This window comes from Egretta garzetta, unplaced genomic scaffold, assembly GCF_000687185.1.
Source record: "Egretta garzetta isolate BGI_Z169 unplaced genomic scaffold, ASM68718v1 scaffold175, whole genome shotgun sequence".
Lineage (NCBI taxonomy): Eukaryota > Metazoa > Chordata > Aves > Pelecaniformes > Ardeidae > Egretta > Egretta garzetta.
Genome location: NW_009259860.1, coordinates 3,356,693 through 3,379,746, shown reverse-complemented (window position 1 = coordinate 3,379,746; position 23,054 = coordinate 3,356,693). Strand labels below are relative to the sequence as shown.

The window sequence follows — 23,054 nt, the reverse complement described above, 5'->3', positions numbered from 1 at the left end:
GATAGAAAGCCACTCAAGACTACTTCATATAGTCGTTGACTTCAAAGCCACAATGCTGGTACGTTTGGAATATGGAGTTACATGAATCCTTTTTAACTTTGCAAATATGCACTGATGGTCAAATGAGGCTGTTGAACAGCACATAATTTTCTGAGAGCTGGCCACTCCATTTTAAGTAAATGGTGCTTGAACAGCAACAAGAGTGTAACAGAGACAATCCAGCTTCAGTCAAAACAGAGATTCCTTGTGCAATGGCAAACACTGAAGGATCCATAAGCTGTGAAGCACCATTACCATCCTAAATGCTGGCTGAAAATGCTTCTGAAAGTAGGCTTGCAGGAGGTTTTGTGCTTTCATGGGTGGTTTTCTATCTATTTTAGGTTTCTGTGGTTTTGGTGACAAATACTGCATGGATTTGGACATACAAACATGTTACAGCACACCACCTGTGGCACACGGAGCAATCCCCTGCTCAAATACTTCCTCCCCCCTTCAGGCACTGCCAGACAGCTTGGGACAGTCAGTCATGTTTCACCAGCCAAATGACATGCAGACTCCTGATGCCCCAGTGTAACCTAATCACATTTGAATGCCAGAAACAGAAATGGCTCAATGGAATGGGGAGGGGCAAACAGAAGGAAAAAAGATTAAGGCATGAAGAACTCCCTCTACAGGCAAAAGGACACCATGATCTAAACAGGGCTACTTATATGGCCCTCCTTTAACAATGCTTTTGTCTTCTTAGAAACCTTTAGCCGTTTGATAAGCAGCTCAGCTATCAGATCTAAGTCTGCCAAGAAGCAAGGCTGATGGAAAAAGAACACAAAAAAATGGCTGTCCTCCCATCCATCACATGGTTAAAAGAAATATGAACATACTTCCCCACAGAACAGACAGGGGAAAAAAACCCCCAAAAAGCTTGACTACTTCACGTGGATGTGTAAGCTGCTGATAAGAGACACCTTCAGCTCCCAGTCTCCCACTTACTTGGAGCCCCCTCCAGTCTGTCATTCCCTGACTGGAGTCCTCTTCTGTCTGTCACTCCCTGACTGCACTGATTCCCCCCTGTCATTGGTGTTCTGCTGAATACAGCAAGCCGCAGAGGTCAGGGCAAATAAACTTTTATATGACTAATGCTGTCTGTCCGAAACACTCTACCCAAATTATCATAAGGAGCATCCTTATTTGTCTTCTTCGTCCATGCCCAAGCATGTTCCCTACCTCCTCTCACATCCACCGTATCTAGAAAAGCGCAGAAGATGGTCATTAAGGAGATGCCTAGGGTGCTGAACAGGAGAAACTTTCCTGTTCTTTTAATGGAAATTTCCAAGTTACCCATATTAACACCAGCTTCTTTTCTCCTCCTTAAATCTCCTCCCTCTTCTGCTTTGGCCTTTTTTCAAACACTCAGGTGTCATGTGCTTTACATAAAGTGTTTTCATTCTGAAGTGCTGAGGAGTTAACATACACTAGGGAACAAACATTCAGCAGAACATCACTGTCTCTTATGTGTCTTTCCTAAGGGCATTCCTACACTGGGAAACACGCAAGACATGCAGCAGTTATTCTGCGAAGCTCCAGCACTGAAACAAAGAAGCAAGAGGGAAAAGTTTCTGAAAATAATCACTACAATTTCTCAGCCATCTCCAACTCCAAATGCGTTGAACTATAGCAAAGTGCTAGTGTTATGGCCACAAAACTCTCACGGGGCAAATGCTGCTGCAGAAGCACCACCCAGCAAGCCCACAAAGAACACCTTGCATCTACAAAAGCTATGAGATGTGTGAGCTGCATTTCAGTGAAAGAAAATGTATGATTTATCCAGTTACATTAATCCATTCCACCCCAATCCAATTCATCGATTTACAGCCTATAAAAGTAAGTAGGAAATGATGTATCTTCCCTTGAAAGACAGCTGCAGCAAAGAAACCAGAATTGCAAGCAACATTTCTGCTGGCTAGAAGGCTTGGACAATCTCCTTTATGCTAAACTGCAGCTGGGAGCTATTGTTCAAAATATGGGAAGGAGAATGGCAGGGTCCTAAAAAGGAGAGATATGCCCAGATTCAGCCTGGAGGTAGACAGCAGAGTGCAATCACTTATAGCAGAGGGCCCAACATCTTTTGACTCTTGTCCAGTCCTTTTGTGCAAGGAGCACAAGGCAAACAATTGCGCGGGGTCTCAACGTCCAAGGGTAGCAGTAGTCCTTACCTCATACTTCTGTGCAACATCTGAGATCAGCTAAGGGGGAGGCAAACTATGTGCACTCCAACTTCTGGGGTACCTCATCCTTTTCCATTATATGAATGCATAACTGAGATTGGGCTGGGACATTCACTTGGAAGAAAAGAGGTTCACTCCACCATTTTTAAAAATGCATCTGAAACTGTGCAACTAAATTACCTAACTGATTTCCACACATGAGAGTCAAATTTAGATAGTGTCAATGGGAGCTGTTACTTTTTAGCTCTTTGGAAGACTACATTATTTCTGTTCTAGTGCTTAACTACAGTTCTAATTGCCTAATTTTAAGCACTCAAAGGAACATTCAGTCTGTGTTTAACTGTTCATTCTTATCTACAACTAAACTTCAATAATGCTTCAGCTACTTCATAAATATAAACTAGAACACTTACTTGCATTTTGCAAAAAATAGCATAGAAAAGAAAGCTAAATTACATAGAAGAAATGCATGAAAAGGTACATTCTGTGTAGGAGTTCGCCTTTGTTTCTTGGTCATGATTTCTAAAATCCAGTTCATGCCCAAGATTTCCCTAGCTGCTCTTATTAGCTAAGCTGTATTACAGACATGACCATCCTTCTCTCCTCTCCCCTTGGCATGTTACTATTGAAAAGTTACACAAAAAAACCTAGCTCTATTGAAAATTAAGAGTTTTAGGATATAGGTATACGAGAAAGTCATCTTTACTAAGTGTCCGTCTGTCCTGCTTCTGTCTTCTGTGACACACAGCAAGGTCAGATTGTACTAAAGACCTTGGATTTATATCTGCCAGCAATTTTTTTCCTGTTTAGCACTTCACGAGCAGATACCCCACAGTTATCAAATCCATCACTTGCTGGATCGCTACGGTAGCTCACTTCTTGGAGGTCACAGTGGTCTGAAGACATCCAGTATCATCCTAAACAGCTCAGCATGTGCCTGCGGTGATGAGTGGCCCAGAACAAGAAGGGTGTTGGGCTCCTCTGGTCAACTCTGTTGACCCTTGTGCTGTAAAGTGGAAATAAAAATGCACCCAGGCACCTCAATGGTTTGTCTGCAAAAGGGACTGATAATTGCCTCAATATCGTCACAGGGAAGAGAGTAAGAGAACCAAGTGCAAGGAAATAGGAGATGAAGACACAGAAAACAGTAAACATGTAAATGACTGCTCTACCATTGTGTTGCATTTCTTATCTGCAAGAGAAGTTAAAGTTCAATAATTTCAAGGGAAAGTATATGCAGGGTTTACTCATTTCCTCTTTTTCGTAGCTGTACAGCTTGAAGGAGAAAGTGTTCTGGGTTCCTTTCTTGAGAACTACAGCCACCATCCTCCCCCCAGAGATATGCACTAGCAATGAAAGCAGCGACAATGGAAACACCAAAAGGTGTACGTACAAAAATATCTTGTAAACACAACACCGCATGCAGAACAGAGGAACATTTATCACATGCTTGACTGAACAGCCACACAAAACCTTGAAACACCAACAAACCAAATAACAAAGTATGGAAAATGTTCAGGACAAATTACTGTCATTAACACTTAAGGTCTAATTTGAACCTTTTTATACACGAAGGAAGTAAAATGTAAGTGCCACAGAAAATATGACACTGAGATTAATCCAGATATCAGTACATCATACTCATGCCAATTCTAGCAGTGAACCGTGTACACACACACACAGATACACACACAAATGCACATGTGCTCTGAGCACGTCTCGGGTGGCTGTCATAGATGAAATTTAAAAATAAAATAAAAATAATTCTTTAGAATACAGGTGGTTCTCATTCCAGTTTTAGGAAGTATGCTCCAATATTAAAGTTTAAAGCCATATATATACACACACACTTATATATACACTCATACCTTTCTTTAAAAAAAAATATATATACACATCCACATGTGCAGCCACATGTGCATGCACACACTCACACACACAAAGAGAAAAAGAATATGTACCTATATCTGGATATATCCCTGACATTACTATGGATGTCATAAAAGCATGGAATGATTTTGCAGACAAGTTGCAACATAGAGCCATAATGAGTTTCTGAATCGCCAATACTCACACATAAAAGAGGGCCTGATCATCAGCAGGTGCTGGAGAAGATCTAGAATGTGAAGCATACGATGCAGCATCTTTTTACAATGGTGTTAACAAATGTCAATGTCTCATGCTGAATGCCAGAGGCATACTTTTGTAGTTAAAAGTGTGGAGCTGCTTTTTTTCATTCCTTTCTACTTTTACGTTTCTTTTTTTTTTTCCCATCCCACCTCCACTTCAACTACACCTCCCCCAGAAAGCATCTGCTCTTTATTATTGTCTATAGCAGTGATTATTAACAAGCATGGAAAATGGAATTGCAATCTATCTTTTATTTCTTGATCAGGAATTCATCCCCACACTTTAGGCAGGTGAATCCTGATTCAGCTCTGTAATTATCTGACAGATGTTACAAGCAGCTGCTGCTGAGCACAAAACCCTGGCTATTATTACAGAAATATAAGAGCTCCTGGCAAGGTGGAGTGAGAAGTGAAACAGAATGCATTCTGGTAAGGCCACACATCTGCTTTTACACACACAAAGGGGAAAAAAATTAAATACCCAAGTCTGAAACTCAGATTGCTGGTTCTTGAACTATTCAAAATCAAATTTCCTTTAATAAAATAAAACAAAGCCTTTATGTAGCAAGTAGGAGCAGCTTTATGTTTTCTCAGCAAATAATGTTTGCCACTGAAACACAGCTTTGATATTAAAATACTTCTGCTTAATCACTTTTGGGGGGCACCCTGCTACCCCAAAAAAGATCAGTCTAAAAGTTAAGGTGCCAACTTTGCAGCCCTGTATGGATAAAGAGGAATGATAGCAAGATGGCCACACCTGAGTGCTCATGCACCCTTGTTTCCTGAGGAAGACACCAAAGAGATGCAACTTGCTTATTTGAAATGCTGGCCCTTAAATCGCAAACCCTGCATGGTGGCGCACCACATTAACTCTGAAAGGACATCTATATAGCTGTGTATCTCTCTCAGCAAACGGGAAGAACTATCATGAGATAATATTCCATGTATCTCCAAATTTCTGATTTGGGACATTACCCACATGTTTGTATCATAATATTTTTCTGGGATCCTGTACTGCTCCTGAAAGTACAAACTACAGAGAAGTTTAATTATGCTGAATAGTTTTATATCAAAACTATGTAGGCCCAAAAATTTGTCCTTATTCTTGCAAGACTCCTTTAGAAGCTACCAAAGGATTTGGTCTTTCAGCTCTTTGAAGTGCAGAAGCTGGCTTCACTTTAAAACTTTATCATGGGAATGCACCAAAGAACACAAGTATAAAATGAAAGACAAAAATCTGAAGTAAGAATATGAATAGCAATTGCCCCTTTTTTGTGAGATCTTTCAGGAAGGGGGTGCACTCTTTTCTGGAAAAATCTGAACATCCACACCTAAGGCAAGATTTTGGTATTTCTGATATATCTGCAAAAGACTAAGACTACAAAACAGAACTTAAGAGTCACAGTGTGAAACGCAGCAGCTATAAAAGGATAAGCACAAATAATGAACACATCTGTGTTTGATCACTTAACTACAGCACTAATAAGAGAGTCCTCACAGAAGAATGGTGCTGTAGCATTTGTGCATCTAAGCGGACATACAGAGACATGCATGCACACATACCAATTTATTTCAGTCATGGCAGTTGGAATTATAATGCAGTCTGAAAGCCTACAATAATATTCAGTGTCACATTTTATCAAGACTGACTCACTCATGTTCATGACAGCACTGACAATAATGTAATTCATTATATGAGCATATCCCATTATTTAAACAAGTTTACATTAAATCATAATCCTAAACATGACAGTTATGGGGCAGAAAATTAAACCTACCACTGAAGTGAAGACATTTTGCCTACCTGTTCCCAGAACACCAGGTCTCTTCAAAGCTAGAATAATTCTGGGAGAGAACGGAATACTCTGCAGCTCATTTTGAACTGACAGAAACCACACAGTTACCTGCAATGGCATGGGGACTCAACTGATTTCTTTCAAGGCCACCCTCTTAAATAAGTAGATGCTTCTACTACCACCGGTTCCATTAATTCCATTTGCAGATCTGACCCAATCCATGTTACCCTGGGTTTGAGAAAAACAGCTACTAGATTTCTGGAGCTGCAAACCCAGCACTGGTATGTCTAGAGCACTGTCCACAAGCTTAGAAAGTCTCATTTCTAGATGGTGCATGTGGGCAAAGTTAACTCCACAATCACAACAGCTAGAAAGAATCGTACTTTAAAGGAAAGTTAAAATTCTGTAAATTGAATGAACTTGAGAAGAAGAAACTTTCTCATCGAGCAAGTGGATTTTTCAAAACTTGTATTAATTATTGCAAGTTTCAAGTAGTACTCCCAAGAGCAGATTTTTATGCACTAGAGCAACAGCTCCTTCATATGTACTAATAAAAACTTGGAAGTGACTTAACAAAACAGACTGTTTCTGCTGTTTGTCACAAACTTACTGAAAATGTTTTAAGTATTACTTTTCTACATTAACATCATGTATCATGCTTTCTGTCTGGCAGTCAAAACCAAAATCCATTACAAAGATTTCTATCAAATCAAATCACTTGTGCAATGGCCAAGACAGTCCACCTTTGAGAAACACAAACACCTTGAGGAAATCCTTACTTTCTTTATAAGAGTCATACTATGAATGCAGAACTCTGACTTCAGTCTCATTCCTCCAATAAAACCACACAGGGCAGTAATGAAGATGATTACTAATGACAGTAATAACTTTTCTAATAACATCCAAAGTTTCTCACACAAGTGATTTTGTCTTTCAAACCCATGAAGCTGTAACCTGAAGGTGAATTATCCGTCTGAAGCTGTAACTTAAAGGTAAATTCATGCTGCAAAAACAAACAAAATTTTCATTTAGAATACCCACAAAAATAACCAAATTTTGATTATTAGTCTCTTCCTACCAAAATTCGTCATCTCACTTTACCTACTTTATATCTGGTCCAATGAGCGAATGCCTCCTTAGCATAGCCCGGGCTTGTGCATTGGTTAAATTAGTGGTTGACTCTTCATTAATGGACAGGATGCAGTCCCCCACACCAATCCGTCCATCACGACTTATTGAGCCTCCATGGATGATGCTGCGGACTATCATTCCTGAGCCATCTTTATTAGAACTTACTGTCATCCCTATAGTGAAAAACACATGAAACAGTTAGTAACATCATTGAACCTCAGTTCTTGAGCACTAAGAAAAAAAAATGTAACGTGGGGCAGAGTCCCCCTGCTACCAAAACCTTGCCACATAAACCCAATACACAGATTTACCACTCTTCTGGATGGTTCACTGAGTTTATACATCACATTTCAATTTAGTTTATGATGGTTCTCTTTGGAAAGGAGGTGAAATGATTAAACAGTTAATTAGGAGCAGAGGGCAAATACAACCACATGCTTATGTTCAACAGAAAGCCTGAATCAGATCCCATGGAAATAGTGGCTGCCTTCCTGCCTCCCTAGGTGGACCATCGCTCAGGCCCAGAAGAGCATCCCGACTTCTGTGAGAGCCCGTGCACTACTGATGGATACAGTCCACTACTTGAGTTACACCATGATGCAACCTGTGGCAGAGCAGGACACTACTTCTTAATGTTATTACACACCATTTAACTCCACTTTCTTTTCACTAATGGGAAATGAGACAGAAATGCTCTTCACCCTCCTCCCCATAGGGACTTGTGGTGCTGGGCTTCACATGTTGTCACTGTTATTTTCAGGGCAGTTGGTGCTCATGAAATCAACCCTGCTGATAGTTTCAGGAAAACTGTTCTTCACTCAGGCAATGGAATGGTAGCTGAAGGGCCAGCACCCTGGCCAGAACACTACACCGTCAAACTAATTTTTAATTCTTTTTTGTGCACTACCATGGAAGCTTTCCTTTACTAATAAAATGAAGCCACTGAAGTAAGAGCGCCTTATAGAGGCATATCTATTGGAAAAAGAGGCAGTAGTCACCCCATTATGTGTCCTCTTGGTTTTGCACGTAAACAGGCTAGCAAGCACTGGGAGTGCAGTTGTGTGTCTGCAAGCCTTTACCTTATTCAGACTGTGAGTGGAATGAAGATGATAGCTACCCAGAAAAAAACTGCCAAGGATACCAACTACAAAAAAAATTCTAACTGTTAATATACAAACATGGCCACGGAAGAGAGAGACTTAACACTTTACTCTGTGACCTTAGACCTTGGGAGACAGACTGGCTGAGGAGATTAGAAGGCAGCTATAAGACCCAGGCTACTCAGAGTCAACCAACCATACAAACATCTGCCTGTATGTGTTTCAGAGGCAAAAAAATATAAAAAATACTGTAACCATTTAAAGAACAACACTAATCCAGATATTCATTTGTGCTTCTTAAGAGTCCTTCCAGTAAATTAAAATCTCTCAATAGTGTTGGCTCCTCACACTCACTTGTAGATGAGGTCAACATAGCTGTCTGAAGTATGAGAAGGTAGCCCTGACTAGCAAGGAACTGCCCAGCAACCTTCTTGGACACAGGAATACATGTCCCTCTCTACTTTGGCATGCAGAAGTCAAGCTTCATGTTTTAGAAAAACTGCAAAACCTGCCTTTATGATGGCACTTTATATTAAACTGATGAAAGAATATGGTGTCACCATTGACTAGAGATTTATATTTATGATTCACCAGGTAATGATGTTAGCTGTGGTCAAGCATAATTTAAACATGGGTATATCAGACTTGTGATATACAGACACACAATGCCACTGATTTACTGCCTTGCTATTGGAAAAAGTGGAGGTAAACTGCCTGTCACCTACCCCTCAGATCAGTAACGTTACAAAGTTGAGCAGATCACAGATGGCATTTAGAGGTGATGTCTTGGGGAGGATGCCACAGTGTTTGTTTACACTCACATACTCCTTCCCAGAACCATCTCTTGACAGATCTGCTCCACAGGTTACTCAGTCAGATCTGAGTGTAAACACAAGTCTGCAACAGAGTAGTCTCCACCAGAATACAGGCAGCGTGCACAGAAAAGCAAACTGCCAAGGAAACAGCTGAAAAGTGGTTTGAAATTCTGAACCTAACTTTGCTGCTTGGTTAAGCCAGTAACAAACAGCAGTATTACTGAGGCTAGTGTAATAGCACTTCAAAAAACATCACCCCTGGTTTCTGTGCTGACATCCTCATTACAACAGATCTGCAAGGCTGATGTCACACTTTGGACAGCTACAGTTTCAGGTTAAAAATGCAAATGCCACTGTCAAGTTGCCAGATGAATCACACAGGACAATGGCATTTCAGCTCTTATTGCATGCGGGTGTGCTGTCCTCTTACCTTTTAAATACCACAATCAAAAGGTTAGAGCTCCAGCTGTGGCTGGATTTGAAGAGCTGTTGCAAGCTATGGGTGACACCATTTAAAAGGAAAAAAGAAGTGCCAGTTCTCAACTGAAGTAATTGATGCAGCTGCAGCTTTCAACATCATTCACAGCTCATGATTTAGCTCCTTTGTAAAAATGAAAGTTAAAAGCAGTGCAGCCATGTGTGTAAATTGGTCGCTGTGCCCAGGCAGCTTCCCAGGCCAGAGCACGCACAGACTGGAAGAAAAAGACTACAGGCAAAAGCCAGGGGAAAGCATTATTCACATTCGTACTATGCATACATGACAGGCCAGTCTTACTTTTCATGCATGTAATATCTGCCTCAAGTTTGTATTTTTATGCTGTATTATGCTTGACATGAAATTTGTTTTGTATGTTCAGTGCACTTAAAATACTCATAAACAGACATGAAAAACAACACCCCATTTCAGGCTACTGCAAACAAAACTTTTTAGAAAATATGTAAATGCCTGGAACTGCCCTATAACCTGCACTTTATACAGCCTGGCAATGAGGTCAGTAAAGGCAGTAGTTACCCAAGCACGTCATACCGATGAAAGTCAAAACTTATACCCACATCAGCCTTGCCTACAGCTTTGTATTTTGGGGAGGATGATTTTAAACCAGATCAGTTCCCAATCGAGTTTGGAGGGTGCCTGTATCACGAAGGAGAAGGTGATACGGGGAATACTGAGCATCCAGCCATCAGAGGGCAGCTTATTCCAGGTGGAAGCACTCACTGAATTACAGCATCACAGCACCCCATGCACCTCTGCACAGCAGAGGGAGTCCTGAGCGGTGTCTGTTTACAAGCAAGGAACCCAGAGGCTGCTTTCAGGGTGCCTTCTGTGGACAACCCAAATTAAAGCATTCGCAGAGTCACTGCAAACAGCCAGCACCCACACAAACTCCTGCCCTACCAATACTGGAGTCTTCAAGGATGTGCAGCTGGCCAGAAAAAATGGCACCAGGAACCTAAACTAAAGCAAATGAACACACCAGCCACCAATGGCAGGGGAGAACCCCCTGCCTCCCACCACAAAGCCTCCCCCATGCTGGCTCTGGGAACTCTGGGATGCTATCCCCATGCTCCCCCTCACACTGCCCAGGGCCGCACCAGAGCCCGGGAAAGGACATCAAAAAACATTTACATCCATTGTGCCTGTTCACTCCAAAATGTACCTCTGGTCAGCATGCTCAGGAAGTTGCAAGTATTTAAAACTTTGAAATTCTCTACAAAATGATAGTATCATTGAGCTAAAACCACTACCTATTAAATGTATCAATGAGCTGATTTTCGGAAGTACTGAGGTACTTAACATATGAGTATAAATATGTATCAAATACATATCAAGGAAGTGAACGGCTTGTTTAGACTCTTTTGACCAGCCTCAGAAAGCAAGACTATTTGAAAGTCGTCTGCAACTCTTCGACCAAAGTCGTCTCCTACAGCATTCCTTGCCCTATCTCATTTTTCCACTATGTTATATAAATGTATAGACATCAAAAAACCAATGTATTGAAATAGATATGTTAACATTTCAGAATGACTAAACTCCTTTACAGGGGGGAAAAAAAAATTGCAGTGAGACTGGACACCTTAATTTTGTGATCATGGTGACAGCAAATGGATCCACAGCCACCACAGCCAAACAGCACAAGAGCAGCAAAGAATTAATATCCTGGTACACTTTCCCCACTAAGAGGAAAATGTTTAGTTTTTACTAGTAAAACATGAAACATATGAAAAACAGAAAGCTGTGTCCATGAACGGGTTACAAAAAATGTTAGCTACCTTACCTAGACTTGAATTGCCTTTTGCAATAGTGATAGTCCTCTCGTACATGTTTTTAACTGAATTTGGGGTTGTGGAACTTCCCTCCAAAGATACTGGGCATCTCTTTTCCATTAAAAGCACTTGGTCCTAACACAAGGGAAAATAACATCAGTTCAGAATACCAAGATAAAAATACAACTGGACATACTGACTTCAACTCATCATACCTTACACAAAAGCTAGGTGCATAATTAATACAGATTCCTTATACTCATGGAGGAAAAGTCAGTCAATCAAAGATTAAACCAACATACATGAGGTTTCTGTTTTCCTTCAGGTAATACCGCAAATCTACCATGAAGTATGCTTGTAATTTAAGGACATCAGTTATACTCTCAAAATTAGTGCAATGAATTCAAGGGCTCTCAGTCTCGTTTACCACAGATGTCTGACAATCTGCCAGTGCAAAAGTAACAAATCTTGTAAGAAACTGCAGCTCTTTTAAGAATTTCTTAATAAAGCACTGAATGGAAGGAAAAAGAAACACATGGCATGGTGACTGTGATATAAAGGAATATTATATTTGCACACTGTGGCATCACAGGCCCGTTTGTGAGGTGAATTGTGCAGGCTTGTGCAAACACCAGGATGCAAGTCCTTGCCAGCACTCCCCCTTGGCTTCCCAGGCCTGGTTCCCAGCTGTGCACCTCCTCCTCACGACTCTGCAGGGACTTACAGGGGATAAGAAAAAGCACCCTGGCCTGCCCAGTGGGTACGCTGTGGTCCAGCGGTGTCTACTGCTGTGAGGTATGAGCAGACTTCTGTATACCCCTGTATCGCCAGCCTCTGGGAGATTACTGTCTTGATGCCATAAAAATTATCTCCTGTTTTGGATAGGTCTAAATCCCTAAGTTTTGATGTGAGCTACCACATCTGATCAACCAACCATACTTGGCTGTTGGCCACTGTCAATTTCTGTGGGAGATTCCATGGTTTAATATGACAATTCTGTAGGGTTTTTTTTATCATTATTTTTAAAAAAAAAAAAATCTTTACTTTTTCAGTGGGATCACGCTGCATGGTAGTAGCAAGGCTTGTATTTAGTGCAATTTCTGCTGTTGTCTGAGACCCAGTCCACGTTGCTGTGTTTTCACTTTCATTTTGGTTGATATCCGAAACATCCAAAGAAGGAAGATCCTTTTTAGTAAAACCAGTTGTGGTTTCCAGGCTATTGCCCACTACAGACTTTTGCTCTCTCACTCTCTGATTCAGATCCATGTTGTACAGGTTCTTATCAGATACACAGAAATCAACTGCAGCATTTGAACATTCCTCTCCAACAGACTGTTAAACACAGGAGACAATGAACAATCAACATTCTTTTGTAGTGTAATTTAAAAGTACATTTCATGCTAAAACTTTAAACAGAAACTAATCTCACTGAATTTAATCGTATTCGTTGCAACATCAGTGTCTTCAGTAGGTCCCTACAGGCATTATACTATAAAATTTACTGGATACCTCAGCCAATTTCTTCTGTTTTAAAATACCAGAAATCAATGAAAATAAAGTTACTGCTGAAGGCCAAATGCTAATTTAGTACCCATCAATAAATCCCCACTAACTTCAGCAAAGTAATGCCCACTCACACATTCTCAAACTAGACTTAACTCCGTCAAGTTACTAAAATTAAAGCATCCAATTGTCTTTCTCAGGTAGAAGAACTTTGAAAGATCAAGGTCTTTACTTTAAAAACATGTAGCAAGCAAAGAGCAATTTCAAACAGCTCAGACAATAAGCATGCAATCTAATCATCCATTAAACTGCGTAGAAACATACTAGAAATTCCTTCTACACAAAGAGGGAAAAGTAAGAAGTCAAATCTCAGCAAAAAAATTAACATGGAGGTTTTGAATTGTGAAAACAATTAAATACAATGATGCAGTTACAGAAGCTTCATAGTTAGTACTTATCACAAGTGTATTAATTATGACTGCAGTACTAGGATTAAGTTCTCGCCACAACATTTGTTCAGGCTTCCAAGATTCAAAGGGCCTGCATTTCAAATATTTTAAGGGATTTCAATAATCAAAACCTTCTGAAAAAAATCTTCAAATATTCTCTAGCTCACCTGTCAAAATAACTAATTTTAAAAACATGTAGGCCATTAGATCCCAGATATATCAAGGACTTAGAGTTTGGATTTAGAGGCTCTATATCAATGTTAGGGATATCTAGTAAATGTAGTCACAAGAATATCTACCTCTTCACAAGAACATCTACCTCTGTTTGTCTTAGCTGTTATCCACTGGTCCTACTAATTCTTCTATTCCGTTTCCAAAAAGTGGGGAAAACATGTTTCCCAGGATTTTGGGATATTTTCCAACATTTTTTATCAAAGGCCTTAGAATTAGCTTTTCTCATCTTTGATGAAGTGCATACATACTTATTCTGTCCCCAGACAATAATCAAAAAAGGTTCACCTGCAAAGAACTCGTTTAAGTAACATCTGAGAAGATAAGTGAGCAAAGCCTAAACACAACTAATCTGCATGATGTAATCAATGACATAATTTCCTACTTTTTGGAGAACAGCAGGGCTGTTAATCTACTTAAATTATTTCATGAGGTTCCAAAGAAAGCTAGGACATCTACTTTTAAGTCTGTTTCATACCCATTTCCAGACCAGTGAAAATAAGACCCAGATCATACTCAGTATTTATTCCATATACCATACATACATATTAGAGTTGCAGCATATGCCCATTTTTATTTTTATTTTACTTAAAGGAAAGCCAATGATATAATTTTTGAAGACAAACACCATTTCAGGAATTTGTAACTACAGTAACTTGTGGCCTCATTAGACCATTTGCAGTAAGTAGTTTATTTCATCACATATTTTAAAAGTGATACCAAAGGCATTCAGAACCTGTCACCTGCCCTGCACTCACAAATAGCTGAAATAACTCTGCATTCCTCATAGCATCTAATAGCAATTTTTTTTTGTTTTTACTGCATTTCACTTTCTTCAAAAGTCTTCCTTCATAAGACATTTACTCGCTATGTTTACTTTGTGAAGTCACTCATAACTGCAGAGTATAAAAGGTTACTTAATGAGAACTCAGTACTCACTTCATACTGGTGCACGGAGAGTAACATTGAAAAGTCAGGACCATAATCTTTAAAAAAACATGTAAACCGAAGCCATCTTTAAGTCAATGCTGAAAATAACTTAAGACTTTCTAGAGCCTTAATGTGACATATAATGTAAATCCAGCCTCTATCTCATAAAATGCTTCTCAGCATGCAAAATACATAATCCGTTTAAGTAACAATTACAGAGTTAAACAATGCAATCTGTCCCACTGGCACAGCAGAGATGTGCTCTTCTGTGGATTAGGAGAAACCATTAGAAGATGAATTTAGCGTTCCAACTAGTGCCTTGTAAGGACTGAACATATTCCAGAGGGATAAAGGGAGTTACTGCAGCTCAGGTGTGGAGGAAAAAGAGCAGCTACTCTATTCAAGACCACAGATTGCAAACCCTGGAAGAAATCCCTACAATGTTGTTTTCAAAGATGACTGCTAGGAGAAATTACTTGGAAGAATCTGGATTAGCGAAATAAATCTATAGATTGCCAAGAAAAAGGAGCATGAAAAACCACGGAGAGAAGCAGAACACCAACTCTGATACAAACAATCCAGTCATTATGGGTATGTGACCAGCAAGAAAAAAGATATTGAACTTTGTAATTCTCTTAAAGAACTTATCTTCGTTTACTGACTTTAAACAGAAATTATTAGTAATTAGAGGTTTGATACATACAGATTTACTTTTAATTACAGTATCATTATGAACATTTCATTCAAGAACACAGTAAATGAATTAGCAAACATACTAACTTGAAGCATAAAAGCAAAGTTTACGACGAAAACTCAATCTTGCTTTTCATACCTAACATACTGTAGAATAATGCAATTATTTTGTGTTACCACTCTTTACTATGCTCTGAAGTAATAACAATTAAGTTTTTGTAGCTGACTGCTCAGCACAACTTTAAACACTACAAACATCTCACCATACTTTATCTGGCTATACAAAACACAAATCCAAGCTTTCTACCCTCTAGCTGCCTCTCTCCAAGAGATGTCTGAAAGACACCAGCACTACCCTAAACAAAACTGCACTTTAATAATGCAGTTTGAATCAGGATGACATAAAACATTTATATCTAATAATACAGCCTTTTAACACTTTATATCAAAGTTTGTCATCAATAAAACCATCCCCTTTTTTTTACCTTGGGAGTTGACAATGGAAGAGAGAAGCTGTAGTTCAGTTCACCGCTACAGGCACTGCCAGGCAGACCTATCATTGAAGCCTGGAAGACGTCACTCTCTAGCAAATACTGCGATTCAAAGGTGGACTCATCCACTAGATCTGCCTCACCGGAGTCCACCTAACAACAAAAGCAATTCAATCAGCCAGGCTATCTGTTACCTTCACACCACATAAGCCCTAAACACATGCATCTCAGCTGCGACATACTGACTGACACTTTCCTCCCTTTTCTTTTTTTTCTTCCTCTCCATGTTCTACATTGAGGTTATATTTGCATGGCACGATAAGAAAAAATTTCTTCTTCCAGTTACAATTCATGTTACTATATCTTCAGACATTGCAAAGGATGTCTGAAGTTACATGAAGGTCTCAACTGGAATGAGTTGCAGGGCTGAGGCAGGCTGATGCCTGTTAACAGAAGTACGAGGTGTTTGGAGAATTCTGCTGTACACCTTGGTGTCAAATTTTTTATTTGTTTAGGGCTTTTTCTTTTTAATTTTCTTTTACAAGAATTAGCACTGAAAAAATAATGTGCTTCTCTTAGTGCCACATGTCACGAATGTTCCCTCCACTCAACTTCGTAGGTTCAGTTGTTTTTAAAAGGGTACAAACAATAATCTTCTGGAAACTGCAATGCCTTCCAATACACTTATAATAAACATGATGTGATTTCTTATGATTTCCAAAATACTTTACATTTCACAACAAGATTAACGTGGATAATTCCTCTATCTTACATGAGAACCCAAACTTCAAAAAGAATTCCAGACATGGACAAGGGTAGTATTTTTTGCCTTTTTTTTCTTTTTTCCCCCATAAATATAATTAACTGAAATACAATTTTTTTCAAGATTCATATACTTTCAAATTCTAGAATAAAATTAAGTCCTAAAAGACTTAATTTATGGTGCTTCACATACTATACTTCAATTACAATTTCTTCTCCGCTGGTAGAGCTCAAGAAAGCAGTACATGCTAACAAAAATGATCGCAAGTTCAGAACCGTGACCATACCATAACCTTGTATGAAGCAGCCAAGAGCGCCTATCTGCAGAAATGGGATTTAAGTCTTATTTTTCAACCTCTGTGGTTAATCATACCATGAATTCATTATGTCAGATCCACAACAGCAATAGCAACAATCTGCAGTGATCCAACATATTGATTCCTTTTTGGGGTACAAATGATTCATTTTTTATTGTCTCAACCCTAACATTTAACAGCTAATTTAAACTGCTCCTTTGGTATAACTTACTCTCAGCCCATCTTCTGTAAAATACAGACTGGTGTTACTGATGCTATGCCCTAAAAAAAGACTGTGAAAAACAGGGACAGACCTATAGAATCTGAGTGTAGATTTATCTATGGCAAAACAGTATCTCATCAGTGCACTCTGAAAACACACCTTCAACTGGGTGATTGCACATTCTATTTTGTATTTAGACAGTTGACAGAATTGACAATTTAACCATATTATTATCTGACGTGTATTTTCATTGTTCTTTCACAATTTTTTTTGTATGAATCACACATAGAAGTCAAGTTTTCAAATACTTAAGTTTTAATCTGATCTTTTCAACACATCTTTAATTATAAAGGCTGTTTAAGATATATAACCTGACTTCTTCATACTTCTTCTCAAAGAACAGAATAAGGCAAATCCTATTATCTAACTGCTGTACCAAGGTAACAAACTGTTAAAGAAAATACAGGCAGTCTTGTTTAAAGCAAGTTATTAATATCAGCTTGTCATTTGCAAATGTGAAAAAATAGCAAACGTTGGAATCAGTAATTCAGAGATTTTTGCCTTGGAAGAATCCATTTCAGGTTTTTGTTTGGTTTTGGTTTTTGGTTTTTTTTCTAATGAATTAAGTTCTGGTGTTTAGTAGAAACTGCTTCCCTACCCATGTCCCCAGAAAATGAGAGCCAAGTAACTTTTGTATCAGGCTCAGACTAGTACAAATGACCATCAGAAGGCACACTTGAAAATTCTGGGTCCTATTCCCTTCATCTTTTTTATCTGAGTTCATACTGGTAACTTCAGGGCTATGTAAGGCACTGAATGTTCAGGTAAACTGCATTGTTTGTACAAGTGAACACGTTTTGACCTTGCAAATCTCGTAATCACTGATTGATGCTGAAGTCTAAAGAATACTACTCAGAGGAAGCATTGATAGCTTTTGAAGACAGACAGCATTCCTTTTAAGGCTGGCTTACATGCATAACGAGAGTTCCAAAACTTTTCAAGGTACAGAAGTGATGTATTATGAAATAGAGGTGAAGAGATTTATTTACAAAATAAGCACATGAACATTTCTCTACATAAGGTGAAATTTTCAAAGGGATGCTCAGTGCATGCAAGGACAAGTGGGTAGGCATGCACTTTCAAAAGATCTCAGCAAAATACTTCCTCTTTTTCCAGCAACTAACATATCGTAGGCCAGATTCACAGCTCATGCAAACAGCCAAAATCTCCAGACGCCAGTGTCTACTATGTGGGGATCCATCCCAGCTATGGTGGATAAGTAATGTGATGACAGTAAACACTAAAATGAACAGTGACAAAGCAACCCCTTTCATTGCAAAATGCAGACTTAAGAAATTTTTGGTAAGTTGGGCCACTAACCAGAGCCAGCTCAGCATGGAAGAGGGCTGCATCAGCTGGCCCCTCCTCCTCAAGTGACTGGGCAGTGTAGAAAAAGCAATCTTCCTTAGCAGAGACATAGCCCTCCTCTGGTGAAAGCTGCAGAAAGAACGAAGCTCTGAGTTGGATGAGTGGCCAGGGAACAGGGCGTGCAGAATGCGTTACATGTGGGGGTTTAGAGAGGCAAAAGAATTCCAAATGCAGCATAGAGATCATTTCAATCCAGTCACAGCGCTGGGTAGATAAAGAGACAATTTTTTTTTTTTTCAAATTTACCTGAACTGATTTAGCTTCACATCTCATTTTACATCCCTAAGTAATGAAAAAGGCCTTTCCAGCTATACCACAGAGCCCACAGCTGAGCTTAAACTCATTTTCAATTTCTGCTCTTATTAGACATACAGTAAAACTGCCATCAGAGCTTCCACCACAGAAAGAGCCTAACAGCAGAGGCCTTTACAGCCTTGCTAGCTGCAGAGTAATGTTGTCAGCAGGCAGGCAGACTGCATCCACTGTCTGTGTTTTAAGATTGTATCTGCTGGGTGGAACGGCCTCAAGAGGACAAAACGTAATTCTGAGTATAAACCAGTAGCTTTTTGTAACATAACTTGATGCTAGGTGCATTCATTCAGTACTGCAAAATAGCCAGTGATTATTCACAATGTTTAATTAATTGGCAAGTGTAAGATGTGAAATATTAAAGTGCAAATGCTGAATGTTTACAAAATGCTGGGAACAGAAACAAAACTTCCCCACACTTTCTTTTAGAGTGACATCTTCTCCAGTATGAAAATCTTGATTTGCAAGACACTTTAATGTGCAACACAGAGTCTCCACCATAAAAAATGAATTTTAATAAAGCAAGTTTTAAAAGTACCCTCTTACTATTAAAAGGAAAGTTTCTAGTAACTTAAACATCAGCCATCTTCATCTTCTACCCTCCCCACAAAGATCCACTAAGAATGAAAATCTGTATCTGGATCCACAAGGATTACAGGATTGTAATTTCATGAAAAGCAAAAATGAACCCCAAAGACTGCACTTGGGCTTAAAAAATACAGTGAAAGGTATCTTCTTTGTATGTATAAACTGATGCCACTCCACTGATTTGAATTTAACACACCAGGGACACTAGTCCTCTAGCATCCTTACTGAGACACTATCTCAGTAAACCCAGGTCTCCTTCAACCTCATTCTTTTAATTATTACAGACTAGCTTATAAAATCTAGCCTGAAATTATTTATGGCTATACTAAAGTAAGCAGTTTGAGGTGTATGAACTGAGGAATACTCACCACTCTTTAAAAACAAAGCCTGCAGTCTAAATACAAAGACTGCATATGTACAATACCTTGCACAGCAAAGGAATGGGCAAATTCCAGGCAAACCACAAAAACTTTACTTTATGTCATCATCTCACATATTATTGTCTGAGAATCTTGTAAAGCGTACAAAATTATGCCCGGCAACTTGCAGCCCTGAAAGACTGTGCTGGTTGCAAGACGCTTTGCTGTTTTCTCAGTTGCAAGACAGGTGTGCTAGGTCCTGCAATCACTACACCAGTCATATGCTACACAGGCCACTCCTACATGCAAGGAGATACAAGAATTTGTTAAAGACAGCTTCTGGATGTTTTGAGCCACCCAGCTGTACCCCAAAGCACACAAAGTGTATGCAGAAATCAGAGCCATCATATATCAGCTTAAATGACTTTAAAAGTACCCACTGAATTCCCATATCCTTACAGGCAGTGGTTTGGCAACTCCTATTTTAACTGTTCCTGCTGGGGCTCCTTTCAGTGCTTGTACCGCTTCCTCCAGGCTGCCATTTTCCAAGTTGACATCATTCACAAACATAAGCCGATCTCCGGGAAGAAGTCTTCCATCTTGCTCGGCCACACCCCCAGGAACTAATGAGCGAATCACAATTACAGTGTTTGCTGGATCAACAGGATCCTAATTAAACACAAGGAAGAAAAACATTTTATATACTCTTTTATGTCTTGAGAGGCTAATGTTTATGCAGAGTTGGGCTTACAAAAGTTGGAACTCTGCTCCAGATGAACACTCGGTAGGAACATAACCTCCTGTTCATGCTGCGCATGTGTTTAGACTGCCATCTATTTTTAATTCTTAAATATGAAAATTTGCACTTCTTTCTAGGTGATATCCTTCCATATACCTCCAGCATACAATACTGCTAAATTGTAAAGTGCTGTTCACACTGTAAGGAGTTAGTTACACACCAGAAATTCAAATACTTCCTATTGCAATGACAGCATTGCAGACTGCATCCTCCCTTACACTCCGGGGTTTGGGAATACAGCTGGGCAGTACAGCCTGGGGCAAAGTTAACACATGCGCTCTGGCGGAACAAAGGGCTTATGTTTAATAACTCCCTTATACTTCATGGCTCCAGATCTTGCTCAGCTAAGAAAGCACTTTTTAAAAGCCAAGTCCTTGTGCATGCCTAATTAAACACTTTGTGGGAGACAGGAACATACCAATACAGCACTCTATAATCAACAAGACACAACAAAGTGGTGTTTGCTTTCAAAAAAAGGGAATTGAAGTCCCCATCCTTCAGATGCCATAAGGGTTAAAGTTAACAATGTTGCAAGCGGCCTATGTGCATAAGACTAAGGCCTTGTTGTCTAGTTTGCTGATGCTTTGCTGAAGTCAGTACTTACTTAGTGGACTTATAAAGGATAGGACAAATAGGGAGAGGATGAAGTAAGAAAGATAATGACTATTTGACAAGGTTGCTTGACCAGGAGGAATGAGAACAAACAGCGTGTGGAAGATGAAGGAAGAGCAATAACCAATGGACAGTTGGCAGGACGTGCCAGCCTTGAAAGGTGAAAAGTTAAAAGTGAGGAAGACGTTTTGCCTTCATCCAAAAGACCCCCAGTGATTATTCACAATGTTTAATTAATTGGCAAGTGTAAGATGTGAAATATTAAAGTGCAAATGCTGAATGTTTACAAAATGCTGGGAACAGAAACAAAACTTCCCCACACTTTCTTTTAGAGTGACATCTTCTCCAGTATGAAAATCTTGATTTGCAAGACACTTTAATGTGCAACACAGAGTCTCCACCATAAAAAATGAATTTTAATAAAGCAAGTTTTAAAAGTACCCTCTTACTATTAAAAGGAAAGTTTCTAGTAACTTAAACATCAGCCATCTTCATCTTCTACCCTCCCCACAAAGATCCACTAAGAATGAAAATCTGTATCTGGATCCACAAGGATTACAGGATTGTAATTTCATGAAAAGCAAAAATGAACCCCAAAGACTGCACTTGGGCTTAAAAAATACAGTGAAAGGTATCTTCTTTGTATGTATAAACTGATGCCACTCCACTGATTTGAATTTAACACACCAGGGACACTAGTCCTCTAGCATCCTTACTGAGACACTATCTCAGTAAACCCAGGTCTCCTTCAACCTCATTCTTTTAATTATTACAGACTAGCTTATAAAATCTAGCCTGAAATTATTTATGGCTATACTAAAGTAAGCAGTTTGAGGTGTATGAACTGAGGAATACTCACCACTCTTTAAAAACAAAGCCTGCAGTCTAAATACAAAGACTGCATATGTACAATACCTTGCACAGCAAAGGAATGGGCAAATTCCAGGCAAACCACAAAAACTTTACTTTATGTCATCATCTCACATATTATTGTCTGAGAATCTTGTAAAGCGTACAAAATTATGCCCGGCAACTTGCAGCCCTGAAAGACTGTGCTGGTTGCAAGACGCTTTGCTGTTTTCTCAGTTGCAAGACAGGTGTGCTAGGTCCTGCAATCACTACACCAGTCATATGCTACACAGGCCACTCCTACATGCAAGGAGATACAAGAATTTGTTAAAGACAGCTTCTGGATGTTTTGAGCCACCCAGCTGTACCCCAAAGCACACAAAGTGTATGCAGAAATCAGAGCCATCATATATCAGCTTAAATGACTTTAAAAGTACCCACTGAATTCCCATATCCTTACAGGCAGTGGTTTGGCAACTCCTATTTTAACTGTTCCTGCTGGGGCTCCTTTCAGTGCTTGTACCGCTTCCTCCAGGCTGCCATTTTCCAAGTTGACATCATTCACAAACATAAGCCGATCTCCGGGAAGAAGTCTTCCATCTTGCTCGGCCACACCCCCAGGAACTAATGAGCGAATCACAATTACAGTGTTTGCTGGATCAACAGGATCCTAATTAAACACAAGGAAGAAAAACATTTTATATACTCTTTTATGTCTTGAGAGGCTAATGTTTATGCAGAGTTGGGCTTACAAAAGTTGGAACTCTGCTCCAGATGAACACTCGGTAGGAACATAACCTCCTGTTCATGCTGCGCATGTGTTTAGACTGCCATCTATTTTTAATTTTTAAATATGAAAATTTGCACTTCTTTCTAGGTGATATCCTTCCATATACCTCCAGCATACAATACTGCTAAATTGTAAAGTGCTGTTCACACTGTAAGGAGTTAGTTACACACCAGAAATTCAAATACTTCCTATTGCAATGACAGCATTGCAGACTGCATCCTCCCTTACACTCCGGGGTTTGGGAATACAGCTGGGCCGTACAGGCTGGGGCCAAGCTAACAGCT

At 39.5% G+C, this 23,054-nt stretch overlaps 1 protein-coding gene across 1 annotated transcript in view; it reads right to left on the bottom strand.

The window, feature by feature from the left end:
* MPDZ (multiple PDZ domain crumbs cell polarity complex component) overlaps nt 1-23,054 on the bottom strand; it is a 93,072-nt gene that overhangs the window by 33,644 nt on the left and 36,374 nt on the right. Inside the window, exons 16-21 of the mRNA XM_009640050.2 lie at nt 22,441-22,650; nt 18,417-18,533; nt 15,750-15,908; nt 12,503-12,790; nt 11,470-11,593; nt 7,253-7,451 (exon numbers count right to left, since the gene is read on the bottom strand). Of these exons, the coding sequence (XP_009638345.1) occupies nt 7,253-7,451; nt 11,470-11,593; nt 12,503-12,790; nt 15,750-15,908; nt 18,417-18,533; nt 22,441-22,650 (1,097 nt within the window). The remainder of the gene's footprint in view (nt 1-7,252; nt 7,452-11,469; nt 11,594-12,502; nt 12,791-15,749; nt 15,909-18,416; nt 18,534-22,440; nt 22,651-23,054) is intronic.